This window comes from Ammospiza nelsoni, chromosome 8 (genome assembly GCF_027579445.1).
Source record: "Ammospiza nelsoni isolate bAmmNel1 chromosome 8, bAmmNel1.pri, whole genome shotgun sequence".
In the NCBI taxonomy this organism is placed as follows: Eukaryota; Metazoa; Chordata; class Aves; order Passeriformes; family Passerellidae; genus Ammospiza; species Ammospiza nelsoni.
This window is the reverse complement of record NC_080640.1, coordinates 2185313-2203639: the sequence shown is the minus strand read 5'-3', so window position 1 is coordinate 2203639 and position 18327 is coordinate 2185313. Positions and strand designations below refer to the sequence as shown.

The following is an 18327-nucleotide window of genomic DNA, read 5'->3' as shown; positions in this document are numbered from 1 at the left end:
CGTGTCCGTGCCGGTCCCACCGTGAGGGACCGGCCGCTCCCGCCGCAGTTCCCGGGCAGCGCCTGAGGCGCGAGCGGGTCCGCGGGGCGGCGCCTCCGTTTGAACTCAAACCGCCCCCGCCGCTCCCCATTGGCTGCGCGGCGCATCGCGCGCCGCCCCCTCCGCCAATTAGAAGCCACCGCGCTCCTTTTCGAATGTTCAACGGTCGGCGCGGTGCGTTCGTTTCTGCTTCCGCCGATCCGGTACGGGGTAAAGCTAAAAGAGTCCCTCTGCCCGGTACCGCTTGTCGCGGCCGGGGGGGTTGGGTGCTGTTCCGCCGCCATGGCTGCTGCCGGCAGGCGCGAGCGGTGGCGGCGGCTCCCAGTACATCCGTCTGCGCGGTTCCCGGGGGCTCTGTTTTGGTGCCTGGCGGAGGGATACAGCGGGGCGGAAAGGGGGACGCAGTGCGAGGGCTCGGGGGCGGCGCGCGCGCGCGGGAAGGGCTCAGTCGGCGCCGCGCCGTGCCGGGAGCGCGCGTCGGACGCCGCCACACGGGGCCCGTCAGCGGCCGCCAGCGCTCCGGCTGACCCAGGTACGGGTGTGCCAGCGGGGAGGGGAGTAGGGCCGGGGGACGCGGCTTTGGGGTGCCGCGAGGAGGTTGGGCTGCCTGACACCCCGCTTCGGTGACCACCTGCCCTCCCATGGTGGCCCCATGCTATGGCGGCTGTTGCCCTCTTCTCCCCCGGTGTGTACCTGTCCTGTGACCGCCTGAAGCCCGTGCTTATCAATTTCTGCTTCTGCAGCTCCTGTGGCTCGTTTGCCCTGTGGGCGCTTGTGGCTGCCGTGGGCAGGACCCCGAGTGTTTGCGTGCCCTAAAGCCTGAGGGACGGCCGGCTTCCCCTCCGAGTTGTGTCTTGTTTTCAACAAGTGTTTTATCGCATGAAACCCACCTAAAAATTACACGAGAGCCTCTCTTAACTGCGTTTAATTGCCTTGTTTTACTTTGCTGATTTCAAATAGAGTGTTAATAAAGGTGCTTCTTTGAGGCTCGCTTGTGGTAGTCGTAGTTATACGTTAAACAATTGTATGAAAATATATAAAAGGGTATCTTTTTGCGCTGTGGGTTTGGGGTTTTTATGCCAGTTCTGAGCTGTTCCTCCTTCTGTCGCGGTCTGTGCACGATCGCGACAGAGCTCGGGGGCTGCCCCAGCTCCGGCCCCTTCCCAGCTGTTCCTGCCGCTGCTCCCCTCCTTTTCCAGGAAAATAGAACTACAGTCAGCTGCTCTCTGCTTTAAATTCCAATCTGAGCATTTCCCTTTGGGTAAGAGATTGAAGGATTTAGATTTAGGTGAAGACGAGTGAGTTTTTAAGTTGTTTATGGGACGAAATCTGTGTTGCCCCTGAAGGTTTCCTAGGTTATGATGGGTAACAAAAGTCACCTGAACACCAACATTAGTCTGACAATTTATAAACATATTCATAATTTTTACACAGAAAAACACATATAAACAGCACTGAGATTCTTCTGCTGTCCATTAGAAAATATCTCTGGTACAAAATAAAGCATAAAAATTTACATCAATTTTCTCTCATGAACATGTAAATCATAATTAGGATGAGTAATCTGGGTGTTTTTCATAGGTAAGGTTCCTTAAGTTCGAAGATGCCGCGCTATGGAACAATCGTTGTCATTAAAAGGAACGGGACTGATGGAATTGTTTTTCCTCTCACCTCAACTTCTTGTTTATTTGGAAGGTGAGAATTTGCTTGCATACATTGAAATAATGAGTGCTTTCCTACAGATGATGTATTTTAATGCTTATTTACAAAAATAAACGCGTATTTAGGAATGGTGTACAGAGGAGGGAAGGTGATACTGGACTAGGGTTGATGTAAGAGTAGAAAGTTGAACTTTATTTTATTACTGCTTTTTGTCCTTTCCTTGCCAGAACTACTTTTATTGATTGATTGATTTTAAATTTATGGCCACAGGAAATCAGGGGAAGGGATTAAAGGTGGTAAGACTAACAGCAAGTCAAAAGCATTAGAGATTAGCTTAAGAAAAGGACAGAAAGGAAAAGTCTGTACATTTATGAACATGTTTTAACTTGCTAATAACTTTTAAGAGGGTAGAAATTGTTCTGCAGGTGAGACCAAGGTCCAGTGACCTGTTGGCAGTCTCAGTCAGAAATGTAAGCCTGAGAATGGCTTTAACAGCTCATTTTGTGTGAAAATATTCCACAAGTCTCAGGAAACTCTGGAGTAAGTTAATCCCACAGCAGCAGCCGTGCTGTAGTTGTGTCTCAGCTTGTTGTGATCTGCTTTTTTCACTTTGGGTGTTTCCCTTGTTTTCTGATCTCTGATGCTGGAGGAGTGTCAGCTGCTATTTTTTACCAGTTTAAAAAGACCTTGGTAGTTAATTCTCTTTAAATGAGAGACCTCATGCTGCTGTACCATTGCTAACTAAAATATTGGGCAATGCCCTAATTCTGGCAGCGTTTGTGTGGAACTAAGCTGTGTTTCCCCCAGGAAATCAGAATGCGACATCCGCATGCGGCTGCCCTGGGTGTCCAACGAGCACTGCAGAATCGAGGTCAATGAGAACAAGGAGGTGAGCTGCTGGTGTACTGAACAGGCCCTGAGTGCTGCATCCCTGCAGGTCACTCATGCCTTGCTTTGCTTTGCTTTTCAGGCAGTCCTGACCAATCTGAGCTCGGTGAACCCCACGCAGCTGAACGGGGCTTGCTTTGAGCAGCCTGTGCCCCTGAAGCACGGAGATGTGTTAACCATCATCGATCGTTCTTTCAGGTGGGTGCCAGCCTCTTCACTTATTTCATTCCAGATAATAAACACTGACATTTATTTCATATTTCTCTGTAAAATCTTATAGACCTTCATCAGAAGGCAGGATTGCTAAAGTTATCTCTTTATTGCTTATATTACATTAAGCTAAATCAGTAAAGATAGAATTGTTTAGAGACATCATTCTTATTTTGTTTTAGGGTGAAATTTAAAGTTGCTGAAGCCTTTCAAATGGAGATGTATACACTGTTGGGAGGGGGCAACATTCCTAGGTCATTCCTCTTAATAATCAGAATCGAGTCATCAATTATTTGACAAAACATGGTGTTTTAAAATATTTGTTCAGGTTTGAATATCCTCTGCAATCAACACCGAAAAGGAAGCGTTCCAGGTCTCCAAAAGATGAAACTCTGCAGGTAACTTTGTGGCTGTGGCTTTTTTCTTTAGAAACATATTGGTAGTAGTGACATAATTTTATATCTTCTTGTTCTGTTTTCTTATTAAAAGAAATTACACTTTTCTTATTAAAAGTAACTTTTCAGCCCTAAACTTCCCTTCTGTCATAAAATGCAAATCAACTTTCTGATAAGTGCTTTGGAAAATTTAGTAATTTTTAGTCTAAATTTGAGTCAAAAATTTGCCACTGTTTGGTATTAGATAATTCATAATTCATGGTGTTACTAAGACAGAGCTATAAATCTTCCACTGGGTTTGGTAAGGGGAGGTTCAAGTGTTTTCATTCTTATTTTACAGCTGCTTTGACAGCTCAGAATTTAAGTGATAAAACAAGATGAACTTCTGCCCTCTAGGGCCTCAAATGTATTGGCCAATGTTAAATATTGAAAAGTTCAAGGATTTAATTTGAATACTTTAAAGCTTGTTTAGGGTCAGTGCATATTCTCCTATAAATAGGTTTTTTCAATGTCAAATTGAAAGCTGAAGTATAAAATGTTTGTTGCTCTGCTGTAATGTTGTACAAATTTACAGGTTCTTCATGTTCAGCAGGTGGCAGAAGTGGAATTATTACCCAAACAACCTCCAGGAGCTAAAAGTCTTGATGCTTCAGGTTGGTGCCTGTTTTATGAGGGCTTTGTTTGCTTTTGCCCCCTTAACTGCATTTATTATTGGCATTAGAATTGAACCAAAGTTAAAAGAGGGGAGAAAAGGCATTTTAATACTTTCCAATCTGAGAGCACCTTGCAGTGTCAGTGATTATCTCATCATGTTTAAATACTGTGGATTCACCTTCGACATTAAAATGTAACTTGAACTGCTCTGCTGACCTACAGCTACACTTTTTTTCTTAGCAAATATGGCATTATCTCATGCATTCTTTCCTAATGAATAATTGAAAAAGTGTAATTTTGAAGGTACACAGTATATATTGAAATGTTTACAGGAACTGTTTCCTGTAGAACCAGAAAAATCCAGAGCTGCTAATTCTGGGTAATTATAACCCATAGACTACTTAAATGCCAGGACTTCACCTTCCCATCCTTCTTGTCTTAAATAATCCTAATTTTCAGAGAAGGCTCTTTATTATCATTTCTGACTGATTTTTTTGTCCCAGTGAAAAAAGCCCCAGGTGCTTCCAGGTGTTCCATTTCAGTAGATCCTGTCACTGACATCTTTTCATAAAAATCCTTTCTTTAGGATTTTTCCCCCTTCTGAGAAGCTGTGGCCTCAGCAACAAAATGTAACCAATGGTTATCTGCTGCTGTGGGATGCAACAGGTGCATCTGGGATTGTGTTTGGATTTACTGACCACTCACAGCAGAGCTGGGTCTCACTCTGTGCTTTATTTATTTATTATAGCCCTTTGTTTATTCATTCCTTTTCTATTCTTAGCTTAGCTAGCTTCTGAGAATCTTCCTTCTATTCCTTTTAGCATAGTAATAATGTAAAATATATAATAAAATAATAAATCAAGTCTTCTGAACATGAGGTCAACATTCTCACCTCTCTCTTCACCCTGAAAAACCCTTGCAAGCTCTGTAACAAGACCCTGGCTGACAAGGAAAGTCTTTGCTGACCTGGATCTTCCCCCTTGGGAGGGAAAATAAGGAATTTTCAATCTGTATTGATGGAACTTTTATTTTTAGTTCTGAAATGTTAAAGTAACTCTGTGTCTCTATTTTTGTTCATCTACAAAGAAAGCAAAGCAAATGCTGAGTGTGAAGAAAAAAATGCCAATGAAAAGAAACAAACTCCAGAGAAAAATCTTCCTGAAGCTTTCCCTGTCAAACTCCAAACACCCAAATCTTCACAGAGAATACATCATGTTCTTAAAAAGCAAAATGAAATGTCTCCCTTTAGTAAACTCTATGAAAGAGTGAAAAATGAGCTGAAAGTGGAAAAACCTCTGCACAGGAGAAGTTCCTCTCGGCCAGCCACAAAAGGAGACCCTGGGAGTGTTCTGCCAGAACCAAGTGCCCCCATTTCATCCCAGAGTTGTCCTTTTGATCTGGGCAGCCTGGCTAAAAGAAAGGAATCAGGCAGGATGGAAAATATTGAAAAATGTGTAATTGTGAGAAGAGAAGAAGAAAACAGCCCAGGGTTTAAGCAGCTGTCAGCTGGGGGGAGAACTCCCAGGAGGAGTTTTACCAGGAGTCCTCAAGGTCCCACTTCAAAGGAGGTGTCAGGAGAGAGCAGTCAGGGTTCATTGCAGGATCCCAAGGGATTGAGGACACCAGGCACTTCCAGAGGTGCTGCAGTTACACCCAGACCCAGCAAGGAGCACCACAGCAGCTCGCTGGTGCTGCTGGAGCAGTGCTCCATAGAAAGGTTTGAGTGCCCAGTTCAGAGGGCAGTGTGCAGCCCCAGCAGCTGCAGTGCTGCTGCAGCAGCTCCCCCGAGGAGGAGTCCTCGCTCTGCTCCTGTGTCACCTCCCAGAGGGAGCTCTGGAGTGAGCCCTGGGAATCCTGGCGCTCCAGGGACCCCACGGCGTGGGTCCCTCAAGCTGAAGCCACTTCCAGAGATCCCAGCTGCAGCTCCAAGGGAAGATCCAGCGTGCAGAGCTGAGGACACACAGCTGCCTTTGCCAGAAGAGAAAAGCTTAAAGCCAAGACGAAACAGCAAACAACAAACACCAGGAAAACCTGCCCAGGAGGTGCTGAAGGAAATCTGGGATCAGGCAAACCTGGAGAACTCAGAGGTGGGACATTGTGAAACCCCTGCCTCTCTCTCTGATTCCAAGAGTCCCAGAAGAAGCAGCAGGGAAAGTAAAGAATTCTTGGACAAAAGTGCCCATTCAGAGGCATTGGCTGCAGAGGAGATGTTGGCATCTCCTGCTGGTCAGACACCTGGAAGGAAAAGGGGGAGGCCAAGGAGCTCTGGAGGGCTGGCTGAAACAGCACTGCAGGCAAACACTGCTTTGGAGCAGCACAATTCAGGCAGAAAAGCCAGGGGAGCTCCAGCAGAGCTGGCCATGGGCAGGAGTCACCAAAACCAGGGTTTGGAAGTCACCAGTGCTACAAGACCTCGGAGACCATCAGGCAGGAGATCTCCTGGAAGTGCTGCTGAGCTGGGAGACACTGAGCCTGGCTCAGAAACCAAAACTTTGGGCCTCTTGCATGGGGAAGACTCAGGTAAATACATTGGATTCCCTACTTGGTTTTTGTATGAGAGAAATTCTGTAGCACTTTCCTAAGAATTCTCCTACTTGGGTAAAATGTACAACCAATTACTGACACTAATTGTAAAATATTTATCATGGAGTTACATTTGACCTTAACAATACCTAGTATGTATAAAATATCCTGGATTTAATCTATTTCCCTTTAAGGTAGGTTTCTCTGAGTTTTGTTTCCAGCTTTGAAATGCACCAGGAGAGGTTAAAATGCTGCCTTGGATTCTTGAATATCTAAAAATCATTTCAATTGTTCTTTTCAGGCAAGACAAAAAGAATCTCTCAGAAGAGGAAAAGTGGTGAAATGCTCCCTCAGGCTTTGAGCAAAAGGAAGAGAGTGTCCTTTGGTGGCCATCTGAGCCCAGAACTCTTTGATAAAAGTTTGCCTCCCAACTCTCCCCTGAAAAGAGGAGCCCTCCCTGCCAGGAGGAGCTTACCCCATGGAAACTCTCCTCGGGCTGTGCTCAAAAAGGCTCAGAGCTTGAAGCACTTGATAGATCAGGTAAATGTTCAGAGTAATCAAGTTGCTGAGTCCATTACTGTCATCAGAATTTAGAGATTCTATTATATATGTATTAATTCAAAATTAGTAGTAACCCTTGTGTGGTGCATGCTGGTGTCACTCATGAGTGTTTGGGATGCTCAAAGAATCATCAGCTAAAACAGCTTTATTATAAAGTGAAAGTACAACCAGGTTCCCTGGCAAGGTCACTCTGCTACTTTGTGGATAGGTAAAACACACAAGGAAAAATCAGGCTAAAAGTTTAAAATCAATCAATCTGAAATTAAATGGACAAAAAAAGGTTTAGTTGGTGGCTGAGGATGGATGAAGGGTATGGATGGGAAAAGATGAGGATCAAAAGTAAGGTAAACCCTCCTGCCTAACTTAGCCCAGACTTGATCAACAGTTTAGGAATCATTTATCATTTCTGAAAAAGTAAAATCCAAGTCTCAGGCAGGGTTTGCCTGCACTGATCACTTCATTAAAAAGAAGGAAAAAATTCTTAATTTACTTTTTTATTTTTTTCCTAGGAAGAGAAAAAGTCACCCAAGAATTGCCCAGCCCAGCAGCCCCCAGGTGCCTCACCCCCTGTGCCAGCCCCCAGAACCCCTGCGGGCTCTCCAGCCCCCTTCAGGAAAGGGCGAGTCTCCATCTCCCAGCCCCCCACTCCATTCCTGATTGCAGAGGAGAAGGATGCTGGCACACAGGGCTTGGATCCCGAGGGGAAGAGTGGTGCCCAAGGGAGAACCCCCAAATCTGCTGCTGCTGCTGCCCAGGATGCCAAAGCCTCGGGGGCAGCGACGCCTGCCAGGTCAGCCAGAGGTGCCCAGCTGTGCCTGAAGGGCTCTGCCAGGAGGAGCAGAGGTGGGGCTGTGGCTGTCATCAGTGCCAAGAGGAGAAGTGGTGCCTCCAGTGCCAATTTATTAGGTTGGTTTCAATAGTTAATTTCTAATACTCACTTTCATGCTTTAAAATACAGGAACCACACTGGAAATTACTTGTTTGGTTATGCAGAGACCACCAGGTAATTGGTGAATCTTCTGAAATCTGCTGGCCTTACTGGAAGTGCAAAGTGTTGCAATTTTTTTGTCCATAAAGCACATTTATTAAAGTATCTATGAACATAATTAAACACAGATATTAATGTTCAGAAGTTTTTAAATGGTAAAATTAACATTCTCTTTGCAAGGTTATAGTCATGATCTTTAAAATCTGTCAAGTTCAAGTAGTGTTAAACTAAACAATGTTTATCACATCACTTTTGTTTTGAGAAACTTCACCTTTCATAGCAATGCAGCTTCACTTTGGTTATTTTGTGCCTTCTTTTTATACAAGGCTCAGGAATAATGGAGTTATTGTCAAGGAACTGGGCTGTATTGAACTGCTCAAAGTGATACTTAGGTGATAGAAATAAGAAATAAGATCATAACTGGGTGTTACTTTCAAATCCTCAGAATTCCCAGTGTTGAGCACTGATTGGAAATAGTTTTGACAGCATTGGAAACTGTAATAGTGGAGTTCTGGTTCTTCGGGTTTTGACTTTTGAATAAACTTTGAAGTAGGGTGTATTTCTCACCTGTTTTCATCAGTTAAATCAGTTTGACAAAGTCCAATTCCCCATTCACCCAGGAATTTTTATTACTTTATTATTCTGTCCATTTTAATGGCAGCAGAGCTCTTGACAAATACCAGTGGCATTCCATTTCTCACCACCTCTGTGATGTGCTTTTTAATATCACTGCAGCAATTCCTTCTGTAATATGAAAAGAACATCACAGCTCTTAAAAACTTCAGATCCAAAGTAAAACTGTTTCCAGAGCTTTTTCAGGTAATTTCCTGGATGCTTGGCATATTCCCCTGCATCCTGCACACCCTGGCAATGTCAGCTCTTCAAAGTTCTTTTTATTTACAGACTGACATAGCAATTCTGACAAGAGAATAACAGCATCCTTTTCTTGGATGGGAAAGGAACAGCATTCCCCTTTTTATCTGTTTTAAAACAAGTCATTTCTTTTATATGATCCCTTTGTTCTGATAGCTTTTTTTCCTGAAGTAAACCAGGCAGGTGTCCTACAACTTCCAGCTTCATTTATTCCACAGCTGTAACTCCCTGCTCCCTCTGCTGTGTACAGAATGATGCTGTGATGAAGATGACCTTGCTGTGGGAATTTTGGGAGTGTGTCACAAGGAGAAAGTGATACAAGAAAAATTATGGGAAGGTTGTGTAGATCTAAATTCAGGATAAATAACTGAAATTCCTCAGGAAGGTGGAAAAGAAACTTCACTTAGAAACAATTTCTCTTCTGTTAAATCTCACCAGAGTAAAGCTCATCTATAATGAACAAGGCTGAAAAGCTCAAGTTTCTGTTGGGAAAAATGAGTTCCTTCCAAAAGAGAGAGGAAGGAACTGGGTCAGTGTTCAGCTGTAGGATCTGAGCTGTGTTTGACACTGTGTGAAACTCATTGTTTTGGTGTGGAAAGCCACACTGGGTACTTGGAGTCTCCTTAAACTTCAGCTGAAATTGGATTTTCAAATTGAGAATGTTTCAGAGAACACTTCAGCCGTTACCAGATTAATAACAACCACTTTCCTCTGCCAGACTGCAGAAAATGTATTGGAATCATAAAGGAATAATTGTGAACTTCCATTTACACAGCTGAGAGTTAAATTGGTTCTTTCTCCTTTTCTTCTAGTTGCAAAATCTTGGGCAGAAGTGGTAAAACTGGGAGTTGCAAGACCACAGCCAAAGACTGCTAAAAAAACTGTCCGTAAAGGAAAAGCCCTGAAGAGATTAAACCACCCACCAAAGGTATCCTTGTCTTTCTTGTGTTGCTTTGTTTTATTTTCTTGCATATCCACCAAGCAGCTTGGATGGATGTTGACTGAGAAGCTGAGCTCTTGGTGTGATATAAAATGGGAGTTGATGTCTCTCACAGCATGTGGGAAATGGAGGTTTTTACAAAAATAATCACAGAATTAATAGGGTTGGAAACGACCTCAAAGATCTTGGAATCCAAGCTCTGATCATAAAAATCAGGCAGGACCTGCCTTTCCTGAACTCAGGCTGGCTGGACCTTCCAGCCCTCATCCTGCAGCCTTCTGGAACCTCCCAGTTCCATAAATAAATTATGGAAGGAGCTTGGCCACCTCTTCCACCATGAATCTTCGCTTAATAACTTTTTTCTTTTCCCTCTGCAGACTCCAGAGAGGAAAATAAAAGGTCACTTCAGCACAGGTCATGCAGAGTCACCTGCTACCATAGTTGTAGGTAGAGCTTATTCCACCACAGTCAGGTCAGCTGGACAGGTCCCTAAAGTGGTAAAAAATCCCAAGCTGAAGCTAAACATGGACATGGATGAAAGTTTCACAGGTGAGATTTCAAAGTCTGTTGCTTCCTCTGCCTGCTGTGCAGTTCTTTTGTCAAAACCTCTGCTCATTTCCCCAAATGTCATTTCTAGGGGTACCTGAAATGTTCCAAACCCCAAAAACTCAGGGAGGAAGAACTCTTCCTTTGGCTGCTGCTCAGAATGCTGATGTTACACCCCCATGGGCTGCAGGGGACATTTCTGACTTGCACACTCCTGAGGAATCTGGTAGGCTTGGTATTTTAAAAAAAGAATATTGAGGTATATTATGGGTTAGCAGCAGTCTCAGCCAAGCAGATGTAACTGAGGTGAAGCATCCAGCAACCTCTGAGAGGAACCATTGAGATTTATCAGGTATTAAAAGAAAATGTAGTTCCAGTTAGTTTCTGAGTAGGATATTTTATTATTCATTGTGTTTGGTGTGGAACTTCAGGCTGCTGGTGAGACATTCAGACACTGAATGCCCAATGCACGTGTTTGGATTTTGATTTCTAGAAGGGTCTATTTGAATTTGAATTGGAATTTTTTTATTATGCACCAATTAAAATGCTTGGATTTTCTGCTTAATTTATTTTCCAAATGACATAAGTCTACTGCTTATTTCAGGAGAGATGCTGGTGTCACCATTAAATAATTCAGATGCTTCAGAGCAGAAGCAAGAGAGTCCAGGCATATTCCACCTTCTGAGAGAGGAGTCATCTCCATCTATGTTTGATGAAACAGCCACAAAAACTCCTGAAAAGAGAAAAGCTGTGCACAAAGATACTGTGGGTAGTTTGGCAGTAACTCCAGCAAAACCAGCATCTCTGGTGAAGTCAGCAAGTAAAAGGAGGACTCCAAAGCAGAAAGTGGAGCCACTTGAGGTCATGTCAAGCAAAAGGAAGATTTTAAGGACCCCTGAGCAAAGGTCAGAACCAGGAGAGGTTTTGTCAGGTATCAAGAGACTCATGAAGACCCCAAGGCAGAAGTCTGAGCCTGTAGAGGTTCTGTCAGGCATCAAACAACTCTGGAAGACCCCAGATCAGAAATTGGAGCCTACAGAGGTTTTGTCAGGCATCAAACACCTCTTGAAAACCCCAAAGCAGAAACTGGAGCCTGTAGTGGTTCTGTCAGGCATCAAGCAGCTCTTGAAGACCCCAGATCAGAAGCTGGAGCCTGTAGAGGTTTTGTCAGGCATCAGACACCTCTTGAAGACCCCAAAGCAGAAGATGGAGCCTGTAGAGGTTCTGTCAGGCATCAAGCAGCTCTTGAAGACCCCAGATGAGAAGTTGGAACCTGTAGAGGTTTTGTCAGGCACCAAGTACCTCTTGAAAACCCCAGATCAGAAGTTGGAGCCTGTAGAGGTTTTGTCAGGCATCAGACACCTCTTGAAGACCCCAAAGCAGAAGTTGAAGCCTGCAGAGGTTCTTTCAGGCATCAAACAGCTCTTGAAGACCCCAAAGCAGAAACTGCAGCCTGTAGAGGCTTTGTCAGGCATCAAGCATCTCATGAGGACCCCAAAGCAGAAACTGGAGCCTGTAGAGGTTCTGCCAGATATCAAGCACCTCTTGAAAACCCCGAAGCAGAAGTTGGAGCCTGTGGAGGCTTTGTCAGGCATCAAGCACCTCATGAGGACCCCACGGCGGAAGGCAGAGCCACTGGAGGACCTGTCAGGCATTAAGCAGCTCCTGAGGACCCCTCAGCAAGAGCTGGAAGCAGTCACAGATGAAACTGCCTTGAAAAGGTTGCTGGAGACTCCAGCAGAGAGCAAGCAAGCAGTGAAAGCTGTGCCAGGTGTGACTTCAGCCAGGAAAAGGCCAAAGCTGAGATCCCAGCCCGTGGAGGACATGGTTGGCGTCAGCCGCATTTTCCAGACACCAAAGGAGAAGGCGCAGCCTGTGGAAAACACGTTTGGGATTCAGAGATTGATGAAGTCTCCTAAAGAGAAATATCAACCAGTTGAGGATTTTGTGGGGCTACAGAGGCTCATGGCAGAACCCAGGCAGAAAGCTTCTGATTCTGAAGTGGACTACGCTGGTGTGACTGAAATGTTTGGTACCCCAGAGGAAATGAAGGTAAATGCTTCAGCTTTTGGAAAGGATGTTTTTAGATTTTGAAACTTGTGGTTGAAATGAATTTAGGCTTCCTAGTATGATACTTTCCATCTTGCAACATTTTATAGGGACAGCTGCATTTGTGTGTATTAAAATGGATTTATTTGAAAGGACCTGTCACAAATGAGTGTTTTAAGGTTGTTTAGGTATCATTAAAAACAGGCTGAATATTAAAGTGACATTCCCAGCATCTCATTCACCATTCCACACTGACCATTGCAGGTAGGAGAAGTGAAGTTCTGCAGTCAGTGGGTCAGGGCTGGTGATGTCTGTGCCCAGCCTGGTTTGTTCTGGTGCTGCTTTTTATTGTGACAAGACTCTTGATCCTCAGTGGAGATGTCTGGCATCACTGCCAGTATCATTTCCTGAAAAAATTATTTTGATTCTCACGTTCCATAGGTAAAATGCTGAGTATCCCTGGGCTTAGTGCTTAGAACTACAATGAAACACTACAGAACACTCAATTTCTCTTCAATACCCCAAATTCCCTTTGAGCACTCATTTAGGCACTTCTAAACCTCTCCACAGTGTTGTCTTTCACTTGAGATGGCAAGAATTGAATTTGATATGTTTATGGGTTTATATCACATAAATGGATGCATTTATAAGACTAATTGGTTTAATTTGTAAAGAAAAGGGTTTCACAAGCATTTTTATAAACATTGCTGTACATTCATCTGGCATTGGTTGGCTCCAAGTTCTTGTCCTGTCAGACACGCATTTATTGGTTTTTTTTATTCCTTTAGGTCAGATCAGTAAATGTTATGGATTCTCAGGGAGAAATTTCACCTCCTGGTTCTAATTCCAATCATAAACATGGTAAGGACAAATATTTTGCTTAGAGGAATAATGAATATATAAAATCATAAATGTTACCATGAAATTCAAATGTTGTTCAAACCTCTCTCAGTGAGCCCAGCTATTTCCTGAGCTAAGATATTTTTTTTCCCTTCGACCTATTCAAATAAATTAAACAACTTCAGTCAGAAGCCTGGCCTTTAATCTAGGAATTTGTTAAATATTTCTTTATTTGTTGTATGATTTGTTTGAGCAAGATGGTTCTGTGAAGGGAATGGGAATACACAGATACTTTGATCAGGCACAGGAATATTTAATTTTTGCTTGTGCTCTCTGCCCTGCTCTAGAAGAGAAAGGAGAAGTTTCCCAAGGTGAAGATTGCCAACAGAAGGACTCAGCTGGTAAAGAGCAGCCTACCCAGAGAGCCAGAAGGGGCAGGAGGGCTGTGCCTCCTGCTGCAGCAGAGCCAAGTGAAAATGGTGTGAGCTCAAAGGAGTTGCCAAGTCCTGACAGCCAAGAGGAGATGGGAGTGATCACACCTGAAAACAAGGGAAGAGCAAGGAGGACAAGGCGTTGCATACAAGAAATTGTTCCGAAGTGCCCTGATCAGGAAGGGCTTGACATTGTTTCATCTGTGGAACCACCTGGAGCTGCTCAGAGAGCAGGGAGAGGTAAAAGGAAAGAGCTGAAGGAGTTAAAACCTCCAAATGAACATCTGGAGTCTTGTGTGGAAGATTCCTCAGTGCTACAAAAAGCACCTGCAGATACCAAACAGAGTTTGCAGGAGTGTGGCACCAGTGAGACTGAAGGTGATCCAGGCACAAAGACAGGAGCTGGAAATGTTCAGAGTGAAATGTGGCAGCTGCAAACAGGTTTAAATAACCCTGATAGCAAAGCTGCAGACAGTGGGATGGAGGACAGTGGGGAAGTGCTCCTGTCACCGAGGAGGAGGCGCAGAGGAGTGGAGAACACAGAGCCAGTGATTCCACCAAGGAGAGGGAGACGAGCAAGGAATGACCAAGGTAAAGCAGCTTCCCCAGGAGACCTTCATGGAACAACCAGAAAGCTTCGTAAAGACCCATCCCCAAAGGTTTCACAGAGACAGGAGCAGCATTGTGACAAAGCTCCTGAGGCTGTCACTGCACAAGAATCTGAAAATGGCACTAAACTTGAACTAGAGGCAACAGAGAGAAGAGTTAAGTCTCTTAGAAGTGCTAGAAACAGAAAGCACTCAGCTGAAATAAAAGCAGACACTGGTGGGGTCGCACTTGAAAATACACAAAACGTTCAGAAAACTGAGGAAACATCAACTGAAACTGATGCTGAAACACAATCCCACGTGAAAAATAAGATGAAAGGATCTCAGGGATATGAAACAGAAAATGCTCAGGAAAATACAACAGAGGCAGCTCAAAGATTAAAGGCAGAGTCACCTTCTGCAGAGACAAACAAAATGCCAGTCAGTGCTCAGAACGTGGAAGCAAACAGGGCTAGAAACAGGAGAGGCAAAAAAGACTCTTTGGAGCAAAAAACTGAGGAATTTACGGAAAACGTGAACAGCCTAAAACCAATTGCTCCCAAATGTAAGTCAGAAGTGGATGAGTCTTCTCTGCAGGACGCTGTGGGCTCTGTTTGTGGCAGTGCAGCCCAGGGCAGGGAGGAGCAGCCCAGCCCAGGTGCCCCATCAGGCCCTGCTGCAGACAGTGCCAGTCCTGCTCAGGGCACTCAGAGGAGGACCAGGAATGAACGGGGAATCCTTAAAGCAGAGCAAACCGAAACCCGGCAGGGCAATCCAGCACAAAATAATGCAGTGGTGCCTAGAAGAGGAAGAGGTAAAAAAGTTAATTTTCAGCTTGAAGAAAGCAGTTCCAAAGCAACTGAAGGAGAAAGTTTACCTGAGGGTGATGAAGGGGTGACTGACAAAGATAATCCACATGAGAGTTCCGAAATTCCTCCTTCACAGGGAAGGAGGAGCAGGAGAAAGCAACCTGATTCCATCCCACAACAAGCTAGTCCTGCCTTTATGGAAAAACAAACATCAAGTGCAGATGAAAGGCGAGACGAGGCTGTTGTGCAGGAGGCAGGAGCAGCTTTGGGAGCAGAGGACAATGCACCCAGGCGGGGCCGGAGCCGCGAGGCGGCCGCAGCCCCACAGAGCAGATCTCCCTCTGTCAGAACCAGGCGTGGGCTGCTCCTGGAAGGTGCTGCCAAACAGGTGGCACAGAGAGAAGAGGAAAATCCAGCTCTGGGGAAGAAAACTCTACAGGCAAAAGGGAATGCACCAGCAAGGGACAGAAGGAAAAAGAAGGATCCAGCAGCAGAGGCAAGTAGTCCAACTCCTCTCCTGGGAAAATGTGCCCTGTCAGAGACTCAAGATGAAGGTACTCGGGAAGAACCAAGTGTGCCTTTGGAAGCACTGTCCTGTGCCAAGGAGAGGGCACCAGGAAGGGGCAGAAGGAAAGAAGCTGCTCTGGCATCACACACAAGCAATTCCATCTCTCTTCGAGGGAAGCGCAGGTTGGCCACAGGTGATGGAGAAGAAGCTCCCACAGAAGAGCACAATGTTCCCTTAGAAACTTGTGATCCATCTGGAAAGGAAAATCAACTGAGAAGAGGCAGGAGGAAGGAAATTGCCCCCTTGGTAGAAGCCAAAAGTTCTGTTCAGGGAAACCAGGTCCTGTCAAAACAAAGTGGTAGGAAAAATAACAGTAGGGAAGTTAAACAGAATTTGGACAATTCTTCCCAAGAAAATTTGGAGCTTGTAAAAGAGAGCTCGAGGCAAGCAGCCACTTCACTGGCTCTTAGTCCCACCTCACTTCAGGGTTTGCCAGAAGATGGTAAAGACAGAATTCCTGAAGAAAAAAGTAAAGTTTTGGACACAGCTCCACCTGCAAAAGAAAATCCATCAAGAATGGGCAGGAAGAAAACAACTTCTTCCACTTCTGAAGAAACAATTTCCACTTCTCTCAGGGGAAAACCCAACCTGCCCAGAGGCAGAGGTCAGAAGAGGGTTCTTCAAGAAAGTGAAGATGCATCTCCAGAAGATGCCCCATGCCAAGGAAGAACAAGGCAGTTGAGAAGCAGTAGGAGGAAGGTGGAGGTGTCAGAGGCAGCTACTGCTGCTTCTCCCCACAAAAGCAGTGACTTGGCAGGAAAGGGCAGCGCTCTGGGAGCTCAGGATTTGAGTGGAGCTCCCACTGGTTCTGAGGAGAATCAGCCAGGACAAGGCCAGGAGGGTGCCCCTGCTCCACAGGCAGCTCCCCCCTCTCGCAGGAGGAGGTGCCAGCTGCCAGCAGAGGATGTGCCAGCCAAAAAACTAAAATCAGGTGAGGCAAGGCTTGGCTTTCTCTTTAAGGTTGGCTGAGTTTGTGATGGACAAGATCCCAGCTCCCTCAGCTGCTCCTGGGGCTCTCCCAGCTCCATTCCCTTCCCTGTTCACTCCCCAGCCCCTCCATGTCCCTCCTGAGCTGAGGGACCCAAACTGGGCCCAGCCCAGAGCAGGGGACAGTCACTGCCCTGTCCTGCTGCCACCTAAAGTGGGCCCTGGAGTTTTCAGCTTAACTTAAAAACTCCCAATTAGAAAATATTATCAAATGAGTGCCTTGAAGGAGAAATGGCAGCAGCTCTGTAGTGCTACAGCAAGGAATTGCCTGCCATGAAACTTGCTCTGTTTTCACTTTTGCAGGACTTTGGTGTTGGTTCTGTTTTAGTTTCACATAGCAGTGGAAGGAATTTTAGCTAAAATGGCAGCTAATTGGTTTTGGTGCTCTCATTAATGTTAACCTACTTTCAGAAATAGCTGTGAATCCTCAGGGATCCAACTTCAAGGATATTGGATGTGCAGAAGTGTGGGGTTGGTATCTGCTTTGTGGAATTCAGAGCTGTAATCTTTGCAATGTTGTCATTGGGGACATTTCCTTTCCAAACAATGGAGGTGAAGATGGAATTTTGTGGGGAATGTTTGATTGATGATACAAATTGACATTTTTGTTCCATGTGCAAATAGGGAATGATGAAAATGGGTCTCTCCAAAGAGGAAGAAGAAACCAAACTAAACCTGGAGGAGAGGATGCACGGGCAGCTCAGACCACTGGAGGGATGGAGAGGAGGACAAGATCCAGCACAAGAACAAGGAAATAGCCTTAGGAGTCCCAGAACTAGTTTTTAAATCAATTCAGTAATTCCAATTACAGGTTTTTTAAATGTGAATTGATTTGCACTCTGATTTTAAGCTAAGACTTGGTAATTACATGGTTGCTTTGCAAAATATATTTCTTAATGTGCCTACAGATAGAAAGTAGATATTTCTTTAGTGGCTTTGCCAATATGTGGTGGTTCCTAAACCATGGAGTGCTTGTGCAAAGCTGCAAACACAAATTCCATTTTGTTTATCAGTGTTTCTACCCTTTTTCCTGTTGATCAGTACAACAATCAGGAAGCTAAAGCTATTTTCTGCTGAAATTTTCCTATGCTTAAGTTTTATTTTTCGTTGAAGTTCTGTAAATATTCTTAAAAAAAATAGTTGTATTAGTGGAAGTATTATGCTAAATTTTTAATAAGTTTTTTAAAAAAATTCAATTTGTATTGAAAAGTGCAGGTTCTGAAGTCATTAAACTTGTAAACACTGGCACTTGTGTGGTTTTTTGGGTTTAAGAATGCTTAAGAATAATTGCTGCTGTCTTACGTGTTCATTTCTAAGGTTCATCCTCTGATTGATGTGGTTTGCAGACAGAATTTTTAGGACTTTTTACAGATAATTTGTCTTCAAGACTGGGGGCTTCTGAAATGCTCAGAAACAGAGAAAATTCAGCCTGGGCATCAAATTTGTGTGCAGTTTCTAGACCTGATTTAAAATCCTTTGTGTATGTGGTGTGTGAGGGGTTGGGGATGGTTCTGCAGCAGAGCAGTTGGAACTGGAATTGTTCAGGTTGGAAAAGACCCTAAGACTCCAAAACTCAAAACTAATATAATAATATGATTTTTTTTTTATCTAGGTTGGATTTTTTGTCTGTTTTTTATCATATGAAATATGCTGTACCCATATCCACAGAGGGTTTTTATTGAATTATAATGCAGTTTTATTTTAAAATCACTTTATTCTAGTTTGAAAACTGCAGTATGTCCATACATCCAGGGTTGCTCCATCCCAGGTGCAGAAT

General features: G+C 44.4%; 1 protein-coding gene across 4 annotated transcripts; it reads left to right on the top strand.

The window, feature by feature from the left end:
• The first annotated feature begins 217 nt into the window (after nt 1–217).
• Nucleotides 218–17795, top strand: MKI67 (marker of proliferation Ki-67). Of its 4 annotated transcripts, none has more exons than XM_059477307.1 (16): nt 218–242; nt 1621–1734; nt 2509–2590; nt 2672–2787; nt 3128–3197; nt 3787–3847; nt 4935–6368; nt 6673–6911; nt 7442–7838; nt 9606–9721; nt 10111–10282; nt 10371–10505; nt 10884–12331; nt 13117–13189; nt 13516–16494; nt 17175–17795. In XM_059477307.1, the coding sequence occupies exons 2-16, from the start codon at nt 1643–1645 to the stop codon at nt 17306–17308; spliced, it is 7548 nt and encodes a 2515-aa protein (XP_059333290.1). In that variant the 5' UTR covers nt 218–242; nt 1621–1642; the 3' UTR covers nt 17309–17795. The 4 variants fall into 4 exon arrangements, with proteins under 4 accessions (XP_059333290.1, XP_059333289.1, XP_059333287.1 ...); XM_059477306.1 differs by having other exon boundaries at nt 3784–3847; XM_059477304.1 differs by having other exon boundaries at nt 3769–3847.
• The last annotated feature ends 532 nt before the right edge of the window (nt 17796–18327 follow it).

Coding starts and splice junctions, on each gene's coding strand:
- MKI67 (XM_059477304.1), top strand. CDS start 1,643: ATGCCGCGCTATGGAACAATCGTTGTCATTAAAAGGAACGGGACTGAT. Junction 1,735..2,508: donor ACTTCTTGTTTATTTGGAAG/GTGAGAATTTGC, acceptor TGTTTCCCCCAG/GAAATCAGAATGCGACATCC. Junction 3,198..3,768: donor CAAAAGATGAAACTCTGCAG/GTAACTTTGTGG, acceptor ACAAATTTACAG/GTTCTTCATGTTCAGCAGGT.